The following is a 21,863-nucleotide window of genomic DNA, read 5'->3' as shown; positions in this document are numbered from 1 at the left end:
CTGTGGTTACCACCCATTTTGTGATGTATGTAACTACTGAATATGCATGTTTTATGGCTACCTACAAATATCCCAAGACAGTAAAGACTCTCTCTACGCAGACCTGGCTGCTGAGATCATGGCCATCCCAGAGGTGAGCTTGGTACCATGAAATGTGTCTGACTCCTTTATTTTTTCTCTCTCTTTTCTATTCTGTCAGTCTTATATAATCTTGGGCATGCAGTCCTTTTGGCTCCAGGACTCTCCTTCTCCTTTAAACTGAATCACAGAGAAGGCTGCCACCCCCCAATTAACTTCCTCCCTGTGTGCCACCCTCATTTCCCCTCCTCCCTTAGCCTGTCTCATGGAAATGACCATCCCCTCAGAGTTCTGCCCTGTTGCCACCCTCCTGCCAGGCAGTCTTTTTTTTTTTAACTGCACACGTTGTATTTGTCATTAAGTCAATTACAAATTAAGTCAAGCTATAGGACAGACTCGATCCTTGATATGATTTTTCAAGCTATAATTATTTGGGGAGTTGATCACCAGTTATTTTTTTCATAGGAACTTGAAGTATGCCAGGCAGTCTTTTATTACCAAATGAGCTACTGCCTTCAGACCAGGACACAAACTTAGGAGAAGGTCTACCACAGGGAAAGTAGGGCGATTGTGTCAGTCCAGTTGGACTAGAGAAACAAATCCAGGGAGACTCATGTGTATAAAAAAGAGCTTTATATACAAGAGCAATTGAATATTGAGGAAAATATACCAGCCCAGTCCAGATCAAGTCCATAAGTCCTATAGTAACTCATGTGTCCAATAGCAATCTAGAAATTCCTCTTCAGACACACAAAACACATGCAATGAAGCTGAATGTAGGAAGATCACAGGCCAGTGGGTGGAAGGTCTTGTGGATCCAGTGGCTGTAGAGTCATCTCAGCGCTGGCAGGGGTCTCCACGTGGCTCCTTCAGCTCCAGGGTTCTAGTGTAACTCCATTGTCTTTTCAGCAAGCATGTCTCCCAGGGAGTGAGCATGTGTCAGCGAGCTATTTATCTCCTTAGCGCCTCCAAATTAGCTCACCAAGCTGTAACCCTCCCTTTCACTCTTAAGTCTCAAATTGACAACAGATTATGTAACTACCTTAGACCACCATTGTCAATTTGAAGCTTTCACATAACTCTTTAGCCATATATAATTTTCAAACAAACAATAATAAAATCATATCTGTACTTAACAGGGTAAAACTAAGATGCATACAATTCAATATGTGCCACCCCATTTAAAAATAATATTCTATAAGTGACAAAACAAATATCTCTAGCAATTGCAGTTAAGTAATACCTACACCAGACCTGTAACTATGAATATATTCCCCTACCTATAGAAGTTTGTAAGCCAACCACTTCATGCCTTTATCCCCCAAATTTTGGGTATCCAATATCTATTCTGCCCACTGACATCAACACATTGTTCTGAGGAGAATCTTCTTTCCAGTTAGAACCTTGTGAGTCTGCATCCATCAGCAAAGTCAAATCAGGACAGGCCATCCATAAAGTCAACTGCAATATGCACCAGTTCACAGGCTAAAAATCTTCTCTTTATCTGGTCAAGTTCTGGTCAATTCAGTGTAAGCTGCTTCCGCCTCATCAGGGTGCCCATTGGCTGCCTTGCCTTTAGACCAAGGCCCATCACACATTCTCAACAACCCTAGCCTCTTGTGGTAGGTCATGAACTTCAAACCAGTCACCCCGCTCTCGTCTTCTCTAGTCCCTGTGAACCAAATCCACTAGTATCAGTGTCCAGACTCAACCCGTCTTTTTATTGCTGCAGTTCTCCCACTTCCACTCAACCAGTGGATCCAGGTGGTCACCTAGCAAACATTTCAGCCTGCCCATGGGCTTCCTTAAGTTCAGTCCTAGAGAAGAGTGTTCTTTGTGATTCTAGATTTTTCCATCCTCAGGCACAAACCACTAATTCAAAATTCAAAAGGCCAGAGTTCTTTTTTCTTCAATCTGTCTACTGCCCCCAAGCAAGTCTCTTTGATGCAAATATCCCAAGTACTCCAAAGCACTGGGTGGGGCTTATCTTTTCAGAGCCTTCTTAGTAGGCATGTCCTAAACCCATTTAAAGATCAAATTTTAATGGTTCAAGGCAAGTTGAATCAGATACTAATCTCAATTCTTAAACCAGTGAGGATCAATCCTTATTTATCTTAATCCTTATCTAAACTATTCTATTGATATAAAATATGGAATTAGGTTTCTGACAGCATCAAGCCAGGGCCAGCCATTTTGACCTGTCAGCCATTTTTGCTAAGCAGCTCAGAGAAATTCAAGGGCGATTTTGTCCCCTGAGCTTAAAATATACATTAATCACACTCATTTTTGATATTTCACACAGCAATAACCAAAGAATACAACCAAACGAAATAATCAAAACTTTATCTTCCCATATCTTTCCAGAAAACAGTCCAGTAAACTGCATGGCCATCTCTGACCTCCAAATAGCCAAAGAAGAAAAACTACCATGATGAAGAGGTCAAACACTCATCCAGTCTCCATCTTTATTTGTTTCTATAGTACCCCACTCCTGCCATAATAAGGGTGGTCTCTGGTAGTTACATAATCTGTTGTCAATTTGAGACTTGAGAGGAAGGGATGGAGTTTAGGTTGGTCATCTGGTCACAGCTTGATTTGGAGGTGCTAAGGAGATAAAAGGCTCCTTGGAGGCAGGAGACACATGCTCACTCCCTGGGAGACATGCTTGCTGACAAGACACATGGACCTACATTAGAGCCCTGAAGCTGGAGAAGCCACGTGGAGCCCCCCCACCAGCACTGAGATGCCTCTACTGCCACTGGATCCACAAGACCTTCCACTCACCGGCCTGTGATCTTCCTGCACTCAGCCTCATTGCAGGTATTTTGTTAGTCTGAAAATGAATTTCTAGATTGATATCGGACATATAGGCTAATACTGGACTTATGGATTTGATCTGGGCTGGGATCTTTTCTCAATGTTCAATTGCTCTGTGTGTAATGCTCCTTTTTATACACATATGAGTCTCCCTGGATTTGTTTCTCTAGTCTACCTTGACTAACACAGTGATATTGCAGAATCTGCGCGCACACACACTCACCCTCCAGCAGGGGAGCAGTAGAAACCCATAGGACATGGGCTCTTTGGGTGCTGTGAAGTTGCCTTGCTTCTTCCAAGTTTACAAACCACAGAAGCCATTTCTTCTTTTTAAAGGCTTTACTTAAGTTCCAGCAAATGTCACCAGAGGCTTGCTGTCTGATGGACCTGGGTATCATTTCTGTCTTTTGGTGCATGCCTTAGGTCATGAGAGGGGGCCTCATGACCACTACTACATTGTATTGCTCTGGGCTCTTCTGTCCCTTAACACTTTCCTGGGAGGAATTCAGAGCAAGAGGACCAACTGAGGGGAGGCGGGGCTTCCTCTCCCAGCACTGATGCTGAAGGCTTGCCTTGGTGGGGAGCAGTGAGCATCCTGAAGTGAACCTGCGTGATGGGATGCATGCATGGGGGGCAGGGGAGAGTAGGTTGTGCAGTTGTGTTGTAACCCCGCCTCTGCGGGTTACTTGTTAGGGGGCCTTTGCCCCACCCTCTCCTCCCTCCCCGTCCCTTCCTGCCACTGGCACCTTCCAGCTTCTGCAGCAAAGCAGGATCTGCGACCCACCTTCCCGGCCCTGTGGCCCCCTCCTGTCCTCAGGCACAGTGTTCCTAAACACTCTGTTTGCTGGCCCCCTTTCTTCAGACCTTTGGTGGGGTGCGGTCTGCAGCCTCCAACTTGGGCATGAGAACAGGGCACTGGTCTCTTCCCCTCCCTCTCAGACAGGGGAGCCAAGATAGGGGTCCCCCAGAGTGTGCCATGTGCAACCTAACAGCTTCTCTGAATTCCAACCTCAGCTGAGTGTCCTTTTTCCAGATCCTTTCCAGTTACCTCACCGCCTGTGCCCTCCTTTGGCATTTGAACTCACTCGTGACCTGGCCCTGGCTATCGCTAGTCATGCAGAGGGCAACTACCAGGCCTTTCAGGAAGCCTGTCATACCGCCCACCCCCCACGCCCTCATAGGATGATCTAGGAGGAGCAGGAAAAGGGGAGCCCTCCCCTGACGAAGGCCATTACGGGGCTACTCACTTCCTGTTCCTCAGGGTCTGAGGGTGCCCCTCTGAGGAGTTTGTCAGTAAGCCACACTCTACCTAGGAGATGCCCGTGTGTTGACACGTGGGCCACCACTCCAGACCTTTCTCTACACCCACCAGCCATCTGTGTAGGGTGCTGCGGTGGCACCTACCTTCTGTGATGAGCACAGAACAAGTCGGAGGTTGGGGAGCTAAGGAGAAAGGAGAGCTTTTTGCCCTTAGCCCAACAAATAAAGAAGGGATTCCACTGAGTGGGGCAGAGAGGGAGAGAGAAAGGGGCATAGATGAGAGCTGATCTCCGGAGAAAGCTCTGGACGATTCTCTGATTCATTTGGTTGATTGATGGTTCTGAGATGGAAAGGAATGTTCTCAAGAACCCTTCCAGATGTCTAAAAAGCTTGGGGACTGGTGATGATGTGACTAGATATTGAAAAGTAAGCAAAGCGAAACAAACAAAAACTAAGTGAAACTGAAATATTCAAAAGAAGGAATGGAATATTAGTTGTAAAATTGACAGAAAAAAATATGAATCATGTTACCATGCTAAAAATGAAAAAAAAAAGTTTTTCAAAAACAGTACAACTGAAGACCTGTGAATGGACCTAAGTAAGAACCAGAGATGCTGGATGAGTTTGTTGACTGGTACTTGGAAAATGTGTCCATGTTGATAAAAAATAAAAGCATGGGTGTTGTACAAAGGTAAATCCTTAACCTCCCAGGTAAATACTCAGCCTAAGCCTTAAGCCTCAGGATCTCTGGAGCAAGTTTTCTGCCATGGTCAACCTGGATGCCTCTCCTGCTTTGGAATGAGAAGTTTACTCCTTTTGCTGCCTGAAGCTGCATGGAAACTTTGAGAGTGCACTGGGGATATCTTTCATAGGATTTCCCATAACTGCAGATACCCTCAGCATGGAGCCTGGCCGTGTGTCTGATGGGGAGGACAGAGCTCTGGGCAGGCCAGGATCCTGGCATTCCCCCGTTACTCAGCACTGTCTTCTTCCATTTCAGACCCCAGATGTGAGGCCCAGAGAGCTGATCCAGTGTCGGCAGCTGGGAAACAAGGGTGACCCTCTTGGGCATCCGTGACATTATATGTGGTGATTTTAATTGCTCTGGCTCGCTCTGGACCACACACTCACCTGCTTCCACACTGCCTCGAGATTCCAACTCCATACCCACCTGTCTCCTTGAAGGACCTCTTGGGCATACAGAGCACATTCTCTTACAATACCAGAGGCTGGGGCAGGAAATGGTGAGTACTATCGAGACTTGGGTACTGAAACTATAAGGGGTAAATTAGGTAAGGACTATTGGGGACTATATGCTTCGCTCCCTGAGGTTACTCAATGACCTGGGACACATCCTACGTCCCTGTCCCACTGTCCCTTGGCTGTTCCCCTCCGTTGTGAGGGTTTTCGAGGTTGGATGCCAGGATCACCTTCCTTATAGGATCCTCAGGGCTGACGTCACGAGGTGTTCTCATCCCCACGCTGAGCCTTGGTTCTCTGTGTCGAATGACATGACCTTTTGATAAGTCTAAAGATGGATGGCTGTGTTTGAGGAGACCAGTCCAGATCCCTACAAAGTTCTCTTGGCTCCCCCAGACAATGGAGCCATTTCTGTGCCAGTCTAAAATAAGTAGAAAATGGAGGGAACAGAGACTCAGTACAAGGGACTGGCTGTTCATGGAATCCTGGACGAGGCTTGGTCCTTTACTGAATTCAGCAGTCAAATGAGTTGCGGGACAGTGAGCCCAGATGACTCATGCGTGGGGTTCCCAGATCCATCTGTTCTGCAGAGATGCCTTTCTTGGGGCGTTCAGGTGTGTGAGAGACTTGTCTCCCAGTAAAGTTTCAGGCCTCCTGTCTCCCTACAGCTAGTGTAAAGTATCTGTCCTTTCACCTGCTACACACAGTTTTGGGTTGATTTAGGTAATAAAAGTGGACTTTTTCATTAAAGAGCCTACTCTGATGTGGTCAACTTCTTGTTTTTTTTGTGGGTTTTTTCCCCCCGTTTTCCCACTAGAAGAAACTTTCTAGATCAGGTTGTGTTTCTCTGAGACTTTTTCAATGTAGTGGCTATACACTTGGGAAGAATAGGAATTCTAGAACACTTCACTGCTCTCACGTGGAGCCTGTACATAGACCACGAGGCAGTCCTTCAAGTGGAGCAAGGGAACGCTGAGGGACCTCAATCAGGAAAGTGTGGCGGGGTTGCATCCTCGCACCACATGCGGTCTGCATGCAGAGCCGATGCAGTGAGAAGTTGGGTTGTATGAAGAATGATGTGGCCTGGAGGTTGCAGGAAGGCTTGTTAACCTGTGATATATAGATGACACAGCCTTGCTTGCTGATAATTGATGCCAAGTGTCACCCTATTTTTGTCCCCGTTTAATGCTGTGGAGTCAGTTCTGACACCGCCCCCCCTCCCCCCAGCCCCCTGCTGTATGTGCAGCAGGACTGCTCTCTAGGGTTTTCAGAGCTGTGACTGCTCAGAGCAGCTCACCAGGCAGTGTTATCAGATCCCGCAGGGTCACCTTGAGTTGCCAGTGCTTGAGGTCACAGTCAAGAGCTTCACGTGTGGGTCTCACAGAATTTACCATTTTATCTTACTTATCTATCAGACACTGTGATTCATGTGGATCCAGATATTTCTGTTTTATCCATATGATGTAAGCTTTGTGTCACATCTGGAAAATCAATTTTAATAAATGAAAGATCCAGATGTAGGACCCTAAAAGGAAGCACTTTCACATGAGTCCGAGGGCCCCATCAGAAGGAGGTCCAGGCTGTTTGAACGCAGTAAGTTTCCTCTGTCTCCTCCCATAGCACACAGTAGGACTCTGTGTCATCCCTGTTGTTGAGGACAGACAGCAGAATGACCAGGAAACTGTAGGCATGTGAACAGAACTTGGTTGTCAGAATTTAGTCTTGGGCATGCTAACCTATATTTTGACCCAATACCATCCTGTTTTAGCAATATTGTGCATGCATGTACATGACTAGCTATCCACACTGATGGCCAGTCTGCAGCGTGACCTACTGCAGAGAGCCATGAGGAATAAATGAGCCAGTGTGCTGACATGACAGCTCTTTTCAAATCCATTATCACAGTTGCTAAAAATATTGTAATACTTTATCATGAATATAATGTTGGAATGGAAGGTAGGCTTTTTGATGGCTTTAAAATCTGTGTAACAGCCTTTGGAATGTGGCACTAGCTCAGAGATTACAGTGACTGTGAGACCAGGACTCGTTATGGGTGACACTTGGGCTCCTTCATCCCTGGCCTGTCCGCACTGCAGCTGCAGGGCTGCACAGTGAAGTTCTAACCCAGGAGTGCGGTGTGCTGACCTTCTGAGTCCTCACTGTTTGTGCGAGTCAAAGGGTTGATGATATTTTACAAAGACCAGCTCTACAGCCCACAGGATGCCAGTGGTGAGGATTCATGTAATCAGGCCTACGTGCCTTCTGAGGACAGCAGATGTGAGGAGTTTTGATAGAGGTACCTCTAGAGCAGCGGTTCTCAACCTGTGGGTCACAACCCCTTTGGGGGTTGCACGACCCTTTCACAGGGGTCGCCCAATTCATAATAGTAGCAAAATGACAGATATGAAGTAGCAATGAAAATAATGTTATGGTTGGGGAGTCACCACTACATGAGGAACTGTATGAAAGGCTCGCAACTTTAGGAAAGTTGAGAACTACTGCTCTAGAGGGTGTGTAAGTCTCTTTAACAGCTAAGGTATTAGCTCATCAATGCCCTTAATAGGAAACATAATTCTAGTCTGTTCTTCACAGCCAACACATTAGCATGCTATTCTGTTTCTCCAGACACTGGACTTGTGTGTGAGCGTGTGTGTGTGTGTGTGCGTGTGTGTGTGTGTGTGTGTGTGTTTCTATTTATTGAGGGTAGAAGTGTCAAAACTAGAAAAGTTTGATAATACATGGACCTTATCTAATCTGACCTGTTTGTTTTTCTTTTAATACCCTTGTCTCTCTCCATGAATGGGGAGCGCACATGACAGTGCAACTGTAGCGCTACCAAAAAGTAGATGCAACCAGAAGAACTAGAGGGTACCCGGATACCGCTCACAATTGCTATGACAAAGATCCCACTAAAGGTCCTAGATAGCATGGAAGAAGACTGGAATGGGACAAAAATTCTAAAAAGAGACCAGTTTCATTGGGCAGACAGAGACTATTGGGACCCTAAAACTTTAACCCTTAGCCCCACTTCATGTCTGGAACTGAACTCACCTGGATGTTAGAATAGCCAGTCATTTCCAATCAAAAGGGCAGTCTACACCCAGGAGAAAGGGTAGTAAAGAACTACAAATGTCAGGAATCAAGATGGCATCCAGGTGGACCACCCACTCGGCGCTCCTGTGGTTAGACCAGAAAATTAAGAGATAGGCATGGGAGGCAAGCCCGAGGAGAAAGCATTGGGACCGACCTTTCCACAGGGTCTTGGGAGGAGGAGGAAACAAGGGAAGGAGCAGTGAGCAAACACCACCATTGATAGGGGAACAACTAGGGAATTAAAATCAACAACGAGGAGGATAGAGAGATTCTGAGGTGCTGGAGCAACAGCAATCTAGCTGAGAGGAATTACTAAGAGGCAGAGATGGTGGGACAGGAGGAAGGTGAAAGGAAACAGGAAAGATCTAGGAAGCAAAGCTATGGATACAGGTATAAACAGGTGTGTACATATGTAAATACATTAATTCCTAAAAATAGAGTTATTGGCCTATGTACATATATTTATATAGCAATACATTGAGGAAGTGGATAAACTTTGGCCTCTGGTCAAGCCCTCCCTCATTGCAAGAACACTTTGTCTTAACAACCTGCCATTCCGTGATGCTTACCCTCCCAGCACAACAGTTGAAGACAAATGGGTGCACAAGCAAATGTGGTGAGGAATGGTGCCCAGCTACCAAAAGATATTGTGTCTGGGGTCTAAAAGGCAGAGAAGTAACAAGGCCAAATGGAAGAAGCACACCAGCCTGTGTCATCATGAGTTGTCAGCAAGATCAGACAACAGGCATCAGAAGACCACAAACAAACCAACAATATTGTTGAGAATATTATAGACAGTGGGACATCCCCTCACAGAAGGGTCACAAGGAAGGGATGAGTCAACCAGGACACAGTATAGCACCAATGAAACACACAATATTCCTCTGGTTCCTTGAGGCTTCCTCACTTCCAACCATCATGACCCGAGTCCTGCCTTTCACTGCAGGCTATATTGGAGCATGTGCACAGGTACAGCTCAGAGTTCACAACACATGGAACCAAGGTCAGATAAACCCCTCAGGAACAGAAAATGGGATTAGCAATACCAGGAGGGTAGGAAGTAGGTGGGCACGGGAGGGGAGGAAAGGCAAACAGATTGCAGTTAAGTATGCATAAGCCCCGCCTCACCCCCAGGGGGATGAACAACAGAAACCGTGGGGTGAAAAGAGACAGCGGTCAGTGTAAGATAGGAAAATAATAATTTGTAATTTATCAAGGGGTCATGAGAGTGTGAGGGGAAACGGAGAGAAAAAAATGATCTGATAAAAAGGGCTCAAATAGAATGTAAATGTTTATAAAATAATGTCAAATATGTACAATTATGGTTGATACAATTGATGTATGGATTGTTATAAGAGTTGTTAAGAGTTCCTAATGAAATGATCTTTAAAAAATTAAAAAGTTAAATGTAAAAAAAGAAAGAAAGAAAGAAAAATGGAGGGAAAAATACTGGGAGGATGCAGGATAAGCAATGTTACATTGAGGAGACTGACTTGGCTAAGTTGAAATAAAATGTGTATAAACAGTTTACTGTGAAACACAGATCTGCTCTATAAACTTTCACCTAAGTCACAATAGAAAGTTTTAAAATAGACAAAAAAGAAAAGTAATGACAGACAGATAACTATTCATAATTGTTCCACATAATACTCTTTTCAACAGGTGATCATGTCAGCTTCTGACCATTTCTGTAGGGCCTTGGGTTGGCGATTTGTTAGTGTGTACCACTGACTCTCCCCAGGCTGCTGAAGGAGGAACAAGGAAAAACTCATTCCTGCCATGCTTCCCGTTTGTAAATACCCCACTCTGCTTTCAACTTGTGCTTCATGTTTTGTTAACTATTCTGGTGGGTTCTGCTCACAGAAGAGAGCTCCACCCTTACCCCCTCTGCCCTCCTAAGTAAGAGATGATCTGAATGTGAAAGTAATGCATTCAGCGTAGAAAGGGTCGCTAATTTGTGCTATATAATTCTTTGGACTCTTCTAGATCATAAAATAGCAATGAAAATGGAGTTGGTCACACAAAGTATGGGAAGTCAAGTTCATTGTGTGGGAAGTGTTTTCATGTCTATACGACTATATGGAGTCAGTTAATGTAGACGGTGAAGAGATGGGCTGATGCCTAAGTTTGAGAGTAAACCTTTGAAGAACACAGCATTGTGTCAAATTCCAATGAAATCTTATGTTTCGGGGACTATCAACCTCACCCTTCCTTTACACCATGGGGGTACCTGGAAACTTGCTGAACCAGAAGATGTGGGTGTTTCAGGACTCGGTGGCCCTTGAGGATGTGGCTGTGGACTTCTCCCAGGAAGAGTGGGCTTTGCTGGATCTTTCGCAGAGGAAACTCTACAGAGACGTGATGATGGAAACCTTCAGTAACCTGGCCTCTGTAGGTATGGATGGCTTCACTGTGTGTGTGTGTGTGTGTGTGTGTTGTGTGTATTTTTCAGTCACCAAACATGCCATCCTGTGGGATCTCATACCAGTATGTGAGACAAGAAATGATAGATGAAAATATATTAACTAGAAATGGATGTCCTGTCCTTTCTGGAGCAGGCATATCTTAACGCTCCCATGAATGCAAGGCTACATTTTTAACTTACTTTTCATTTAAATGTGTTTAACAGCCTTCCCAGATTTCTCTGATGCAAACAGCACCTTTGTGGTCTGGGACCTAGAAAATGTTCATCACACATTTGATGTCATTTTCCTGCCAATACATGATACCTGCACATCTCCAGAATCTCCGCCCACGTGCACTGACTTAGTGTCGGGGACATGTCCGTTCTCTTCCCTTTCTCCCTCATGATATTTGATATTCCTCTCTTAATGGTCGTCATGTCACTGACACTCGGTGGTAGTGGATGTTTTTAATTAGGAGCTCTTACAGATGTTGTAACTATTCATAATTCAGTTAGATCAAGCGTAATTGTATAATTGCTGCTGCCATCAGTTTCAAAACATTTTCTTTCTTCTTGAACTCCTTGATATCAAATCCCTTTTATCCCCTCCCTCCTCTTCCCTGCCCCTCTTTGTTCTTTTTGTTTTGTTTTTCCCCGGAATAGCAAGAACAAGAATACATACAGCTTTCATCCAGGAGCAGTGTCAGGAGACACTGGGAGACACTAAATCTCTGAAGGGCCAGGCGTTTTTGCAGGGAATGAGATTCGAATCAGTTTAAAAAGTTTCAGTTGGGGAGTATGTACCTCACGTGTGCCTGAGCTTGCTTTTTTGACTTTCATCCATCTTAATACACCTGTGTTCATGAGCAGCCATGCCATTTTCCTCTTTTAATGTCCCATGAACATTGTGTCCAGTAACTTCCTGCTTTACTCGGATTACTAGGTGCTGTTTGAGACCACCAGTCTCTGTTTTCATAGAAATATTTCCTTTAAAACTTATTTAAATTGATTGTGGATCATTTTTGAAGGACTGGAAAAGAAAAATGTGTCAAATATTTTCTCATAGCTCCCATTTTTTTCTCAGTTAATTTCTTTCCTTTTTGTTTCATATTTGGGAACCTCAACAAAAATTACTGGGTCAGTTTCTCAAAACCTTAATGATGGACAAAGGTTATCCACTGAAAACCCGATGATACAATTCATGAAAAATGACACTTGGTCCTCCAGGGTAGAAGAAATCTGTGCTCTGCATGGGATTGAAGATCCAGATAACAACCAGAAAGGACATATCAGGTGAGTGTCATTCATTTGAGAGACAGCAGTGCATCAGGGGAGTCTTAGGAAGGTACCATGAAGGGAAAAAAAGGTCTCATGATGCTAAGTTGTACCTTCCCTCAGAGAGAGTCCATGTGGCACAAAGTGTTATTCACTCATCTTCTAATTAAGAGATTGACACTTTAAACCTACTTAATGACTCTCCAGAGAACTTCTTGGCAATCGGCTTCCATAATAAATATGGCCATAAAGCCCTATGGGGCAGTTACACTCCATCACATAGGGTCACTGTTTGCTGGCATTGATTCAACAGCACTTGACAATAACATATGCTATTAGTTGCCATTGAGTCAATTCACACTCATAACGATCCTACAAAAGACACCCAGTCCTATGCCATTTTCTTAATTGTTGCTATGTTTATGCCCATTGTTGGCAGCCACTATGTCAGTCCATCTCATTGGGAGTCTTCCCCCCTTTTTTCTGATGACTTACATAACCGCCCATGGTCTCCATTTCCAGAAATTGGTTCCATTGGTTGACATGTCCAAAATATGTGAGCACTTTTACCATCCTTCCTTCTAAGGAGCTGATAGCTGCACTTCTCCAAGATAGACTTGTTCCATCTTATGGAAACTCATGGTTTGTTCAAACATGCTTTTGGTTGGCACCAGGGCATGGAAACCAATAGTGCCAGTGCAGTACATCTGGAGGTACACCCCACTTTTTGAAATAGTGATTTATAGTACTTGGCTTTTAAGAAGGATTATATCCATAGCTGATTTCCCTCATTAATTGAAATCTGGGAGAGGTTTTCCACTCCATAAAAAGAGGCAAAAGCACAGCTAAAACTCAGTGTTTGTCATACAGGGAACTGTAACACCCTGAATAGTGAGAGTGATGTTACCAATCTCATTCCCTGGGAACTACACTGTACATACATTACTTTTCCGTTAATGAAGTTGTATTTATCCTACCATGCCCCCTTTTACTCTGTATTCATATTAGCAGTTTATGTGTTAGTGTGATTTGGTATGTTATTTTCTGATTTGGAGAGCATTCACAGATTTTTCTATATCACTTATTGGCAATTGCTTCTTTGCTACATTTGTTTACCTAATGAATCTCTAACAGAAGTAAGAGACACATATATCTTTAACAAGCATAAATGTATCCTATCACAGTTTAGGATGCTAGAAATTGAAATTTAGGGTGCTAGCTTGGTGGGGAGATTTTCTATCTATTTACTCACAATTTAGGGAAAGGACCTTGACCCCTTTCTTCATCTGTGGGTCTGGTATTCCTTGAAAATCTCCATGTCTCTTGACAACAACCTTCCCCTGGGCCTAAGAGATGTGCCCTATACAGGCACCATGGGTTTAAAGAATATGCTCAGCTCCTACCTGATTCTTCTTTCTTGGTGCTAGCAGGTCCCTCTGACCTCTGCTCAATTGTGTAATCCCTTTATATGTCAAAAGATGAATTCAAGATATTACCTACACCTACATTCTGCCTCATTCACATAACTAATCTTGCTCCATAAACATCATAGTGGTGAATTTTTACAACATATAGAATAATTACAACAGATCACAAAATGGAAGGTAATTCTGTAAAACTGAGTATCATGACTCAACCCAGTATATGCATATTTTCTGGGAGGATGTAGTTTAGTCCAGAAGATTCCTCTTATACTATTTCTAGTATAAAAGGTTTCACTGAAATGCTCTATTTTCTGATAAGGGGGAAAGCACACACACACACACACACACACACACACACACACACATGTCAAACCTCTCTATTCTTTTCCTACTCATGCAGCGCCACTAGATTTAGTCATACCCCAGTATTTATGTTGTAGATAAGTGTAAATCTTTTTATCCAACCAAGTATCTTATATCTGTGTATGATCAACTTTAATATGAGCTCACAGAGCTTTCATAGTATACTGTTTTCATAAATATGAGTCAGGCATACTTCCCTTACATACAATTTTCAGGAAGTCCCATATTGAAAATAATGGAAGCATCTCTACCAGGTGACTTACTGTATGAAACAGATTTTCTGTATATGACACTGGTGAAATGTTAACAACTTTTTATTCAACAGCATGCTGTCTGTTTTCGACCAAAGACATAAAATAGAGAACCTCTGTGAAAACAGTGAAGACACTCAGTATGGACAGACTTTCAGCTGGTTTTCAAATCTTTGTATCCTTAGAAGAACTCAAGGGGAAGCATATCCTTGTGAATGCCTTAAGTGTAAAAAATCCTTGATGGATAATTCTTCACGTAAGCATATCTCATCTGACTCTACATGCAATGCGTGTCAGTGTAAGGAATGTGGAGAAGCCTATAGTTCTCCTTCTTCTATTGGCCGTCCTGTAAGAACCCCTAATGGAGAAAAACCATACGAATGTAATGAATGTGGGAAAGCCTTTACTTGGCCATCACAACTCATTTCTCATTTAAGAATTCACAGTGGAGATCGGCCTTATGAATGTAAGGAGTGTGGAAAAACATTTCGTCATTCCTCACAACTCACTCCACATATGAGAATCCACAGTGGAGAGAAGCCTTATGAATGTAAGGAGTGTGGCAAAGCCTTTCGTCATTCCTCACACCTCACAAATCATATACGAACCCACAGTGGAGAGAGGTCTTATGAATGTAAAGAGTGTGGCAAAGGTTTTCGTAACTCCTCACAACTCATTATACATATGAGGACCCACAGTGGAGAGAGGCCTTACGAATGTAAAGAATGTGGGAAAACCTTTAGCTGGTCATCACATCTCACTTCACATTTAAGAACTCACAGTACAGAGAGGCCTTATGAATGTAAGGAATGTGGAAAAGCATTTCGTCATTCCTCACATCTCATCATCCATATGAGGATCCACAGTGGAGAAAGGCCATATGAATGTAAGGAATGTGGGAAAGCCTTTAGTCAGTCCTCAGACCTCACCAGACATATGATAACTCACAGTCGAGATAGGTCTTATGAATGTAAAGAATGTGGGAAAGCCTTTCGTCATTCCTCGCACCTCACTATACATATGAAAATTCACAGTACAGACAGACCTCACATATGTAAGGAATGTGGAAAACCCTTTTGTCACTCTTCACATCTCACAAGTCATATGAAAATCCACAGTGGAGTTAGGTCTTATGAATGTAAGGAGTGTGGGAAAGCCTTTCGTCATTCTTCATACCTCCTTATACACATGAGAACTCACAGTGGAGAGAGGCCTTATGGATGCAAGGAATGTGGGAAAGCCTTCAGCCAGTCCTCACACCTCACTGAGCACATGAGAACACACAGTGGTGAGAGGCCATATGAATGTAAGCAATGTGGCAAAGCCTTTCATCAGTCCTCAAATCTCACTAGACATGTGAGAACTCACATTGGAGATAAGTCTTATAAATGTACGGAGTGTGGTAAAACCTTTCATCAGTCCTCGCACCTTAATGCACATATAAGAACTCACAGTTGAGAAAAATGTGAAAGAATGAAATAAAAGAACATGGGAAACCTTTTTTCCATGTTCAGTATTTAAAACTGAAAACAAAACTCACTGCTTGGAGTCAATTCTGACTCAGTGATCCCATAGGAGAGTAGAACCTCTCTGGGATTCTGAGGCTATGAATCTTTAGGGGAGCAGAAACTCTCCTTTCTGTTTCATAAAGTGGTTAGTGGGTTCCAATTGTTGAGTTTACCATTGTCAGTGCAACACATAACCTACTGTACTGCCAGTATCTGAACATAAATACCCTCACCGTAGCAGAGACTTTTAATGAAAGGAATGTGGGTAAGCTCTTAATTATTCCTTATAATGCACTGAATATATGAAACATCACCCTGGAGATTAGCAATTTGATTATACAGAATGTGGGAATTTCTTTTGTGAATCCTCAACTCTCGTGTAAAAATGTAAAGTGGAGATAGGCTTTATAAATGTAAGGAATTATTGTGGTGGAAAAAAAGACAATGGTCAATTTTATGCATCCAGTTCACCCTTTAAGTAGATACCTTCTAGATATAAAGTCAATTCCGGGGAGGTGGGGTGGCAAGCAAACTCAGATCTTTTTCCCCATATAAAAAAATTAATATTTTTACAGTTTTCCATAAATTATCCTTTATATTACACTTTTAAAAGCTAGGATCCAAATAGAGTTTCTGCATTACCCTTTTCTTTTTATATGTGTTTAATATGTAATACATAGAACATTTTCATTCTTGTCTTATGCAAAGTTTAAATGTTTAGCATTCAGTTCCAGTACAATTGAACATTAGAACTTTTGAAAGTCAAAAAAATTCTCAGAGAAGGAAAATTCCTTGTTACTTATGAGATTTACAGTTGAGAGATGTATTAAGCATGCCATTAAAGATGGAAAATATGCAAGACCTTGGAAAACAAAATGGGAACCATCATGTTCTTGATCTTACAGATTTCCTATATGTTTTTCATCATAATTTTATGTAGTTTTTCTTATGAAATTTTTATGGTTAACATTGTGTCTAGCACAGCTGTGTAATGCAAACATAATGCAAGTTCAAGATGTGATTTTAAATGTTTTAATGGTTATATAGAAAATTTTAAATGATCAATCTTTAAACCCAAATATTTAGTTGTTAACAAAAATTGTATATGAAATTAAAAACTAGTCAATAGAAATTTATGTATGAGGCATTTTTTTCTTTCATAAGTTTTGCATAATTCAAAGGTAGCAACTATAGTAAATGTTGTATTAAAAAGGATAAAGAAGCTTAAATACAAACATGTACATATGTAAATATATTTATGATTATGGGGGAAATAGACCTATGTGCATCTATTTATAGGTTCAGTAGTGGGGTAGCAGGTGGACATTGGGCCTCCTCACGCACACTCCCTCAATACAATAGCACCTTGCCCAGCTAAACAGTCATTCCATGATACCCACCTTCCCGACATGATCACTGAAGACAGATGTGTGCATAAGCAAACGTGGTGAAGAAAGCTGATGGTGCCCAGCTATCAAAAAGATATAGCATCTAGGGTCTTAAAGGCCTGAAGGCAAACAAACAGCCATCTAGCTCAGAAGCAACAAAGCCCACAGAGAAGAAGCACACAGCCCAAGTGAATATAAGGTGTTGAACGGACCAGGTAGCAGACACCAAGGAACAAAAACCATCATTGTGTGATCACCTTCTTCACATAAACCCTGAAGACGAAAGTGTGCATAAGTAAGTGTGGTGAAGAAGGCTGATGGTGCCCGGCTATTGAGATATATAGCGTCTGGGGACTTAAAGGCTTGAAAGTAAACAAGCGGCCATCTAGGCCAGAAGCAACAAAGCCACATGGAAGCAACACACCAACATGTGTAATCATGAAGGGCAGAGGGGACCAGGTTTTAAACAACAAAGGCGGCGGGGGGGGGGATCACATCACCGTGAATGAGGGGTGTGTGTGATGGGGACCCAGTGCCCATCTGTAAACAGCTGGACATCCCTTGCAGAGAGGTAGTGGGAAGGAGATGGTTCACTCAGGGTTCAGTGTAGCAACAATGAAACTCAAAACCTTCCTCTAGTTCTTGAATGCTTCCTCCCCCCCCCCATCCCCCCACCTTATCATGATCCTAATTCTGTCTTTCAGACCTGGTTAGACCAGAGGATGCACAGTGGTGCAGTAGGGGTCTGGAAACACAGGGAATCTAGGATGAATTAACCCCTCAGGACCAGTGGTGAGAGTGGCGACACCGGGGAGGGAAGGGGGTATAGAAAGGGAGAACCTATCTCGGGGATCTATGTGTAACCTCCTCTCTGGGGGATGGGCAGCAGGAAGGTGGGTGAGGGGAGATGCTGGGCAATGTAAGATAAGATAAAATAATAATTTATAAACTATTAAGGGTTCAGCGGGGAGGGAGAGAAGGAAAATGAGCTGATTCCAGGAACCCAAATGGAAGGCGAATTTTCAGAATGACGAGGGCAACGAATGTATAAGGGTGCTTTACTCAATTGATGTATGTATGGATTGCGATAAGAGTTGTATGAGCCCCAATAAAATGATTTATTTTTTTAAGTAAATTTTTATAACCAGATTGCCAAAAAGATACTTTTCCAGTTGTGGAATCAAGTTTATTGTTTAAGTTAATTAAGGTTGTTTCTTAGTGTTACTAGTCATTACAAGTTGATGAGAGAACGTGGTTAGTGTTCGCATGCAGAAAAATTTCCTAGATCACATTTGCTTTTCTGTTCCAGACCTGGAATCAACCATTTCTCCCCCAAATATATGGCTCATTTTAAAATATCTATTTAATACATGGCCTCTTTGGTAATCCAAAACCTGTTGTCATTGAGTTAATTTTATCCCAGTCATTAGTGGGAAAGTATAATTGAAATTTTAAAAATTGAAGAAATAAACTTTCTCAACATAACCTCCATCAAATAGAAGACACTTTTGTAAGTGATGATATGAGCCATTGAGCCCATCTCTGAAGTAAGAGGATCCTGGGTATGACATTTTTGTCAATATGAGGCTATATGAAGTATCGGGGTGGAGTCTAATCTATCATCAGGTCACAGCCTGGTGATGCTTTGGGGACATGGCCTTTTTTATACGAAAGATAGTGAGGGACATCTCCCACCCCTCTCTGGCCCTTGGCTTTCCTGCTTGCTAGGAATTTGTCTGCCTACAAGGGTGGCCCCATGTGTGCACTGCCCTACCATTTTCCCATCTACCTAGGATCCACATGGCTGCACAGTACCAGCCTGTAGTCTCCCTACATGTTGCTTCTCCTTTCAGCATCATCAGTTTTTGGCTACATGAGTCTGAGTAGACTCTGGCTAGCACTGGACCCATGGACTAGAGTTAGACTGGATTGGCATGCCTTCTTGATATAAAATTAATTCTTGATATAAAGTTTGCTCTTACATATATATGAGTGTCACTGGCTTTGTTTCTCCAGAAACACCGCCTACCACACTGGGTATTAATCACTGTCAATTCAATCTTTATATATATATACACACACATACATAATTAGCTGAAGAATAATGAATGCCCTTTAAAGATTTTTTTAAGACTAAGAAACAAAAGTAAATAAGTCCTGTAAGTCAGGACTGTGAAGTGGAGATTCCTCACAGAAACTCATAAAAATTGGCCTTGTTTTATAAGGGGCATCAGAAGCATTGCCTTGGTGGAGAAGGGCTCTAGTCAAGTTTTCTGGGGTGTTTTTATGCTAAAGCCTTGGCTAATTTTCATATTAATTAAACATTGTTTTTCTTTGGCCCTCTAGACAGCTATTGAGCAGAATGTCTTGAGTATCCCCAAAGTCTTAAGCCAGGCCCTTGGCACTTGGCCTGTCTGCTTCCCACCCAGGCCAATGCTTTGGTGGTGCTTCTTCAGGATCAGACCGTGGAATCCATATTTGATCTCCTGTTGCAATTCTCCTTTTTTTCCTCCCACACCCCTTATTTGCATGGTCCCATCCCCCACAAAGGCACTATATACCTTCTTTGAATTATTTGTTTCTTTGTTTGGTTGGGTTTCTTTCTTTCTTTTTTTAACCATTTACAGCTCTTACCCTGTTGCAATTCTTCCAAGAAATCCTTCAGGATCAATCTTGACGTCACATAGTTAACATTTCTTCTTTTTTTTTTTTAACATTTTATTAGGGACTCATACAACTCTTATCACAATCCATGCATATACATACATCACTTGTATAAAGCACATCTGTACATTCTTTGCCCTAATCACTCTCAAAGCATTTGCTTTCCACTTAAACCCTCTGCATCAGGTCCTCTTTTTTTCCCCCTCCCTCCCCGTTTCCCCTCCCTCATGAGCCCTTGAAAATCCACAGATTGTTATTTTGTCATATCTTGCCCTATCCGGAGTCTCCCTTCTCCTCCTTCTCTGCCTTCCATCTCCCAGGGAGGAGGTCACATGTGGATCCTTTTAATCAGTTCCCCCTTTCCAACCCACTCACTCTCCACTCTCCCAGCCTCGCCCCTCACACCCCTGGTCCTGAAGGTATTGTCCACCCTGGATTCCCTGTGCCTCCAGCTCCCATATGCACCAGTGTACAACCTCTGCCCTATCCAGTCCTGCTAGGTAGAATTCGGATCATGGTAGTTGGGGGGAGGAAGCATCCAGGATCTGGGGGAAAGCTGTGTTCTTCATCAGTACTACATCGCCCCCTGACTGACCCGTCTCCTCTCCTAAACCCCTCTATGAGGTGATCTCCAGTGGTCAACACTTGGGCCTCGGGTCTCCACTCTGCAGTTCCCCCTTCATTCACTATGGTATATATATATATATATATATATATATATATATATATATATATATATATATATATATATACATACACACACGCACACGCATATATATATATATATATTCTTTTTTTTTTGCATGATGCCTTATACCTGGTCCCTTTGGCACCTCGTGATCGCACCGGCTAGTGTGCTTCTTCCATGTGGGCTTTATTGCTTCTGAGCTAGATGGCCGCTTGTTCACCTTCAAGCCTTTAAGACACCAGACACTATCTCTTTCGATAGCCGGGCACCATCAGCTTTCTTCACCACATTTGCTTATGCACCCATTTGTCTTCAGCGATCCTATCATGGGGGTGTGCAGTCAATGATATGATTTTTTTGTTCTTTGATGCCTGATAACTGATCCCTTTGGGACCACGCAATCACACAGGTTGGTGTGTTCTTCCATGTGGGCTTTGTTGCTTCTGAGCTAGATGGCCACTTGTTTATCTTCAAGCCTTAAAGACCCCAGTCACTATCTCTTTTGATAGCCGGGCACCATCAGCTTTCTTCACCACATTTACTTGTTTACCCGCTTTGACTTCAGCAGTTGTGTCGGGAGAGTGAGAATCATAGAGTTCCAATTTAATAAAAGAAAGTATTCATGCATTGAGGGAGTGCTTGAGTAGAGGCCCAAGGTCCTTCCGCCACCTTAATACTAAAGCTATAAATATAGACACATAGATCTATTTTCTCATCCTCATATATATAGTTGCATGTACATGTCTTTGTCTAGACCTCCATAAATGCCCCTTGACTCCCAGCTCCTTCCTCCATCTCCCTTGACTTTCCTCCTGCCCCACTACCATGCTCCGTCCCCACCTGGTCTACAGCTATACCTCTTTTCTACGCAACCTTACCCTTGATCATTCCCCACCAGGCCTGCCACTCCCCCCTCACTACCATTTTGGGTCCCATGTTGTTCCCTTGTCCCTGTGTTTGTTAACACCACTTCCTTACCCCACCCCCACCCCAAGTCCCCCCAGGAACTGTCGGTCCCATTGTTTTTCCTCCAGATAGTTCATCCAGCCTGTCCTATTCAGACAGACCTGTGGAGACACTAACATGCACAAAAATAAGAGAGGAAAACAAAGCAACAGTGTACAACCAGACAACAAAACAACAAAAACAAACCACTGACAAAGAACAAAACTAAACACTTCACAAAAGAAAAGCTTGTAGTTCGTTCAAGGATCGTTTGCTGGCCCTTAGGAGCGTTTTCCAGTCCAGTCTGTTGGGGCACCATGCCCTGGCCCCAAAGTCCACTTTCAGCATTCCCTGGGGACCTTGCCACTCCATTCCCTTGCTGTTCCGCTGCACTCCCCCAGTGCTTTGCCTCGGTGTGGTTGGATCAGGTCAGGTGCAATTCCCACACTGTGTCTCTGGTGCTGTCCCCTGTATCGCCCTTAGTCAATTCCCACACTGTGTCTCT

At 43.1% G+C, this 21,863-nt stretch overlaps 1 protein-coding gene across 1 annotated transcript in view; it reads left to right on the top strand.

The window, feature by feature from the left end:
- Window positions 1-2,415: 2,415 nt before the first annotated feature.
- LOC142461574 (uncharacterized) overlaps window positions 2,416-21,863 on the top strand; it is a 41,988-nt gene continuing 22,540 nt past the window's right edge. The window contains 5 exon segments of the mRNA XM_075563553.1: window positions 2,416-2,898; window positions 5,156-5,399; window positions 10,717-10,843; window positions 11,995-12,145; window positions 14,240-15,630. Coding sequence (XP_075419668.1) covers window positions 5,397-5,399; window positions 10,717-10,843; window positions 11,995-12,145; window positions 14,240-15,630 — 1,672 coding nt within the window. The 5' untranslated portion in view covers window positions 2,416-2,898; window positions 5,156-5,396.

Source organism: Tenrec ecaudatus, chromosome 11 (assembly GCF_050624435.1).
Source record: "Tenrec ecaudatus isolate mTenEca1 chromosome 11, mTenEca1.hap1, whole genome shotgun sequence".
Taxonomy (NCBI): Eukaryota; Metazoa; Chordata; class Mammalia; order Afrosoricida; family Tenrecidae; genus Tenrec; species Tenrec ecaudatus.
This window is presented reverse-complemented; position numbering and strand designations above follow the sequence as displayed.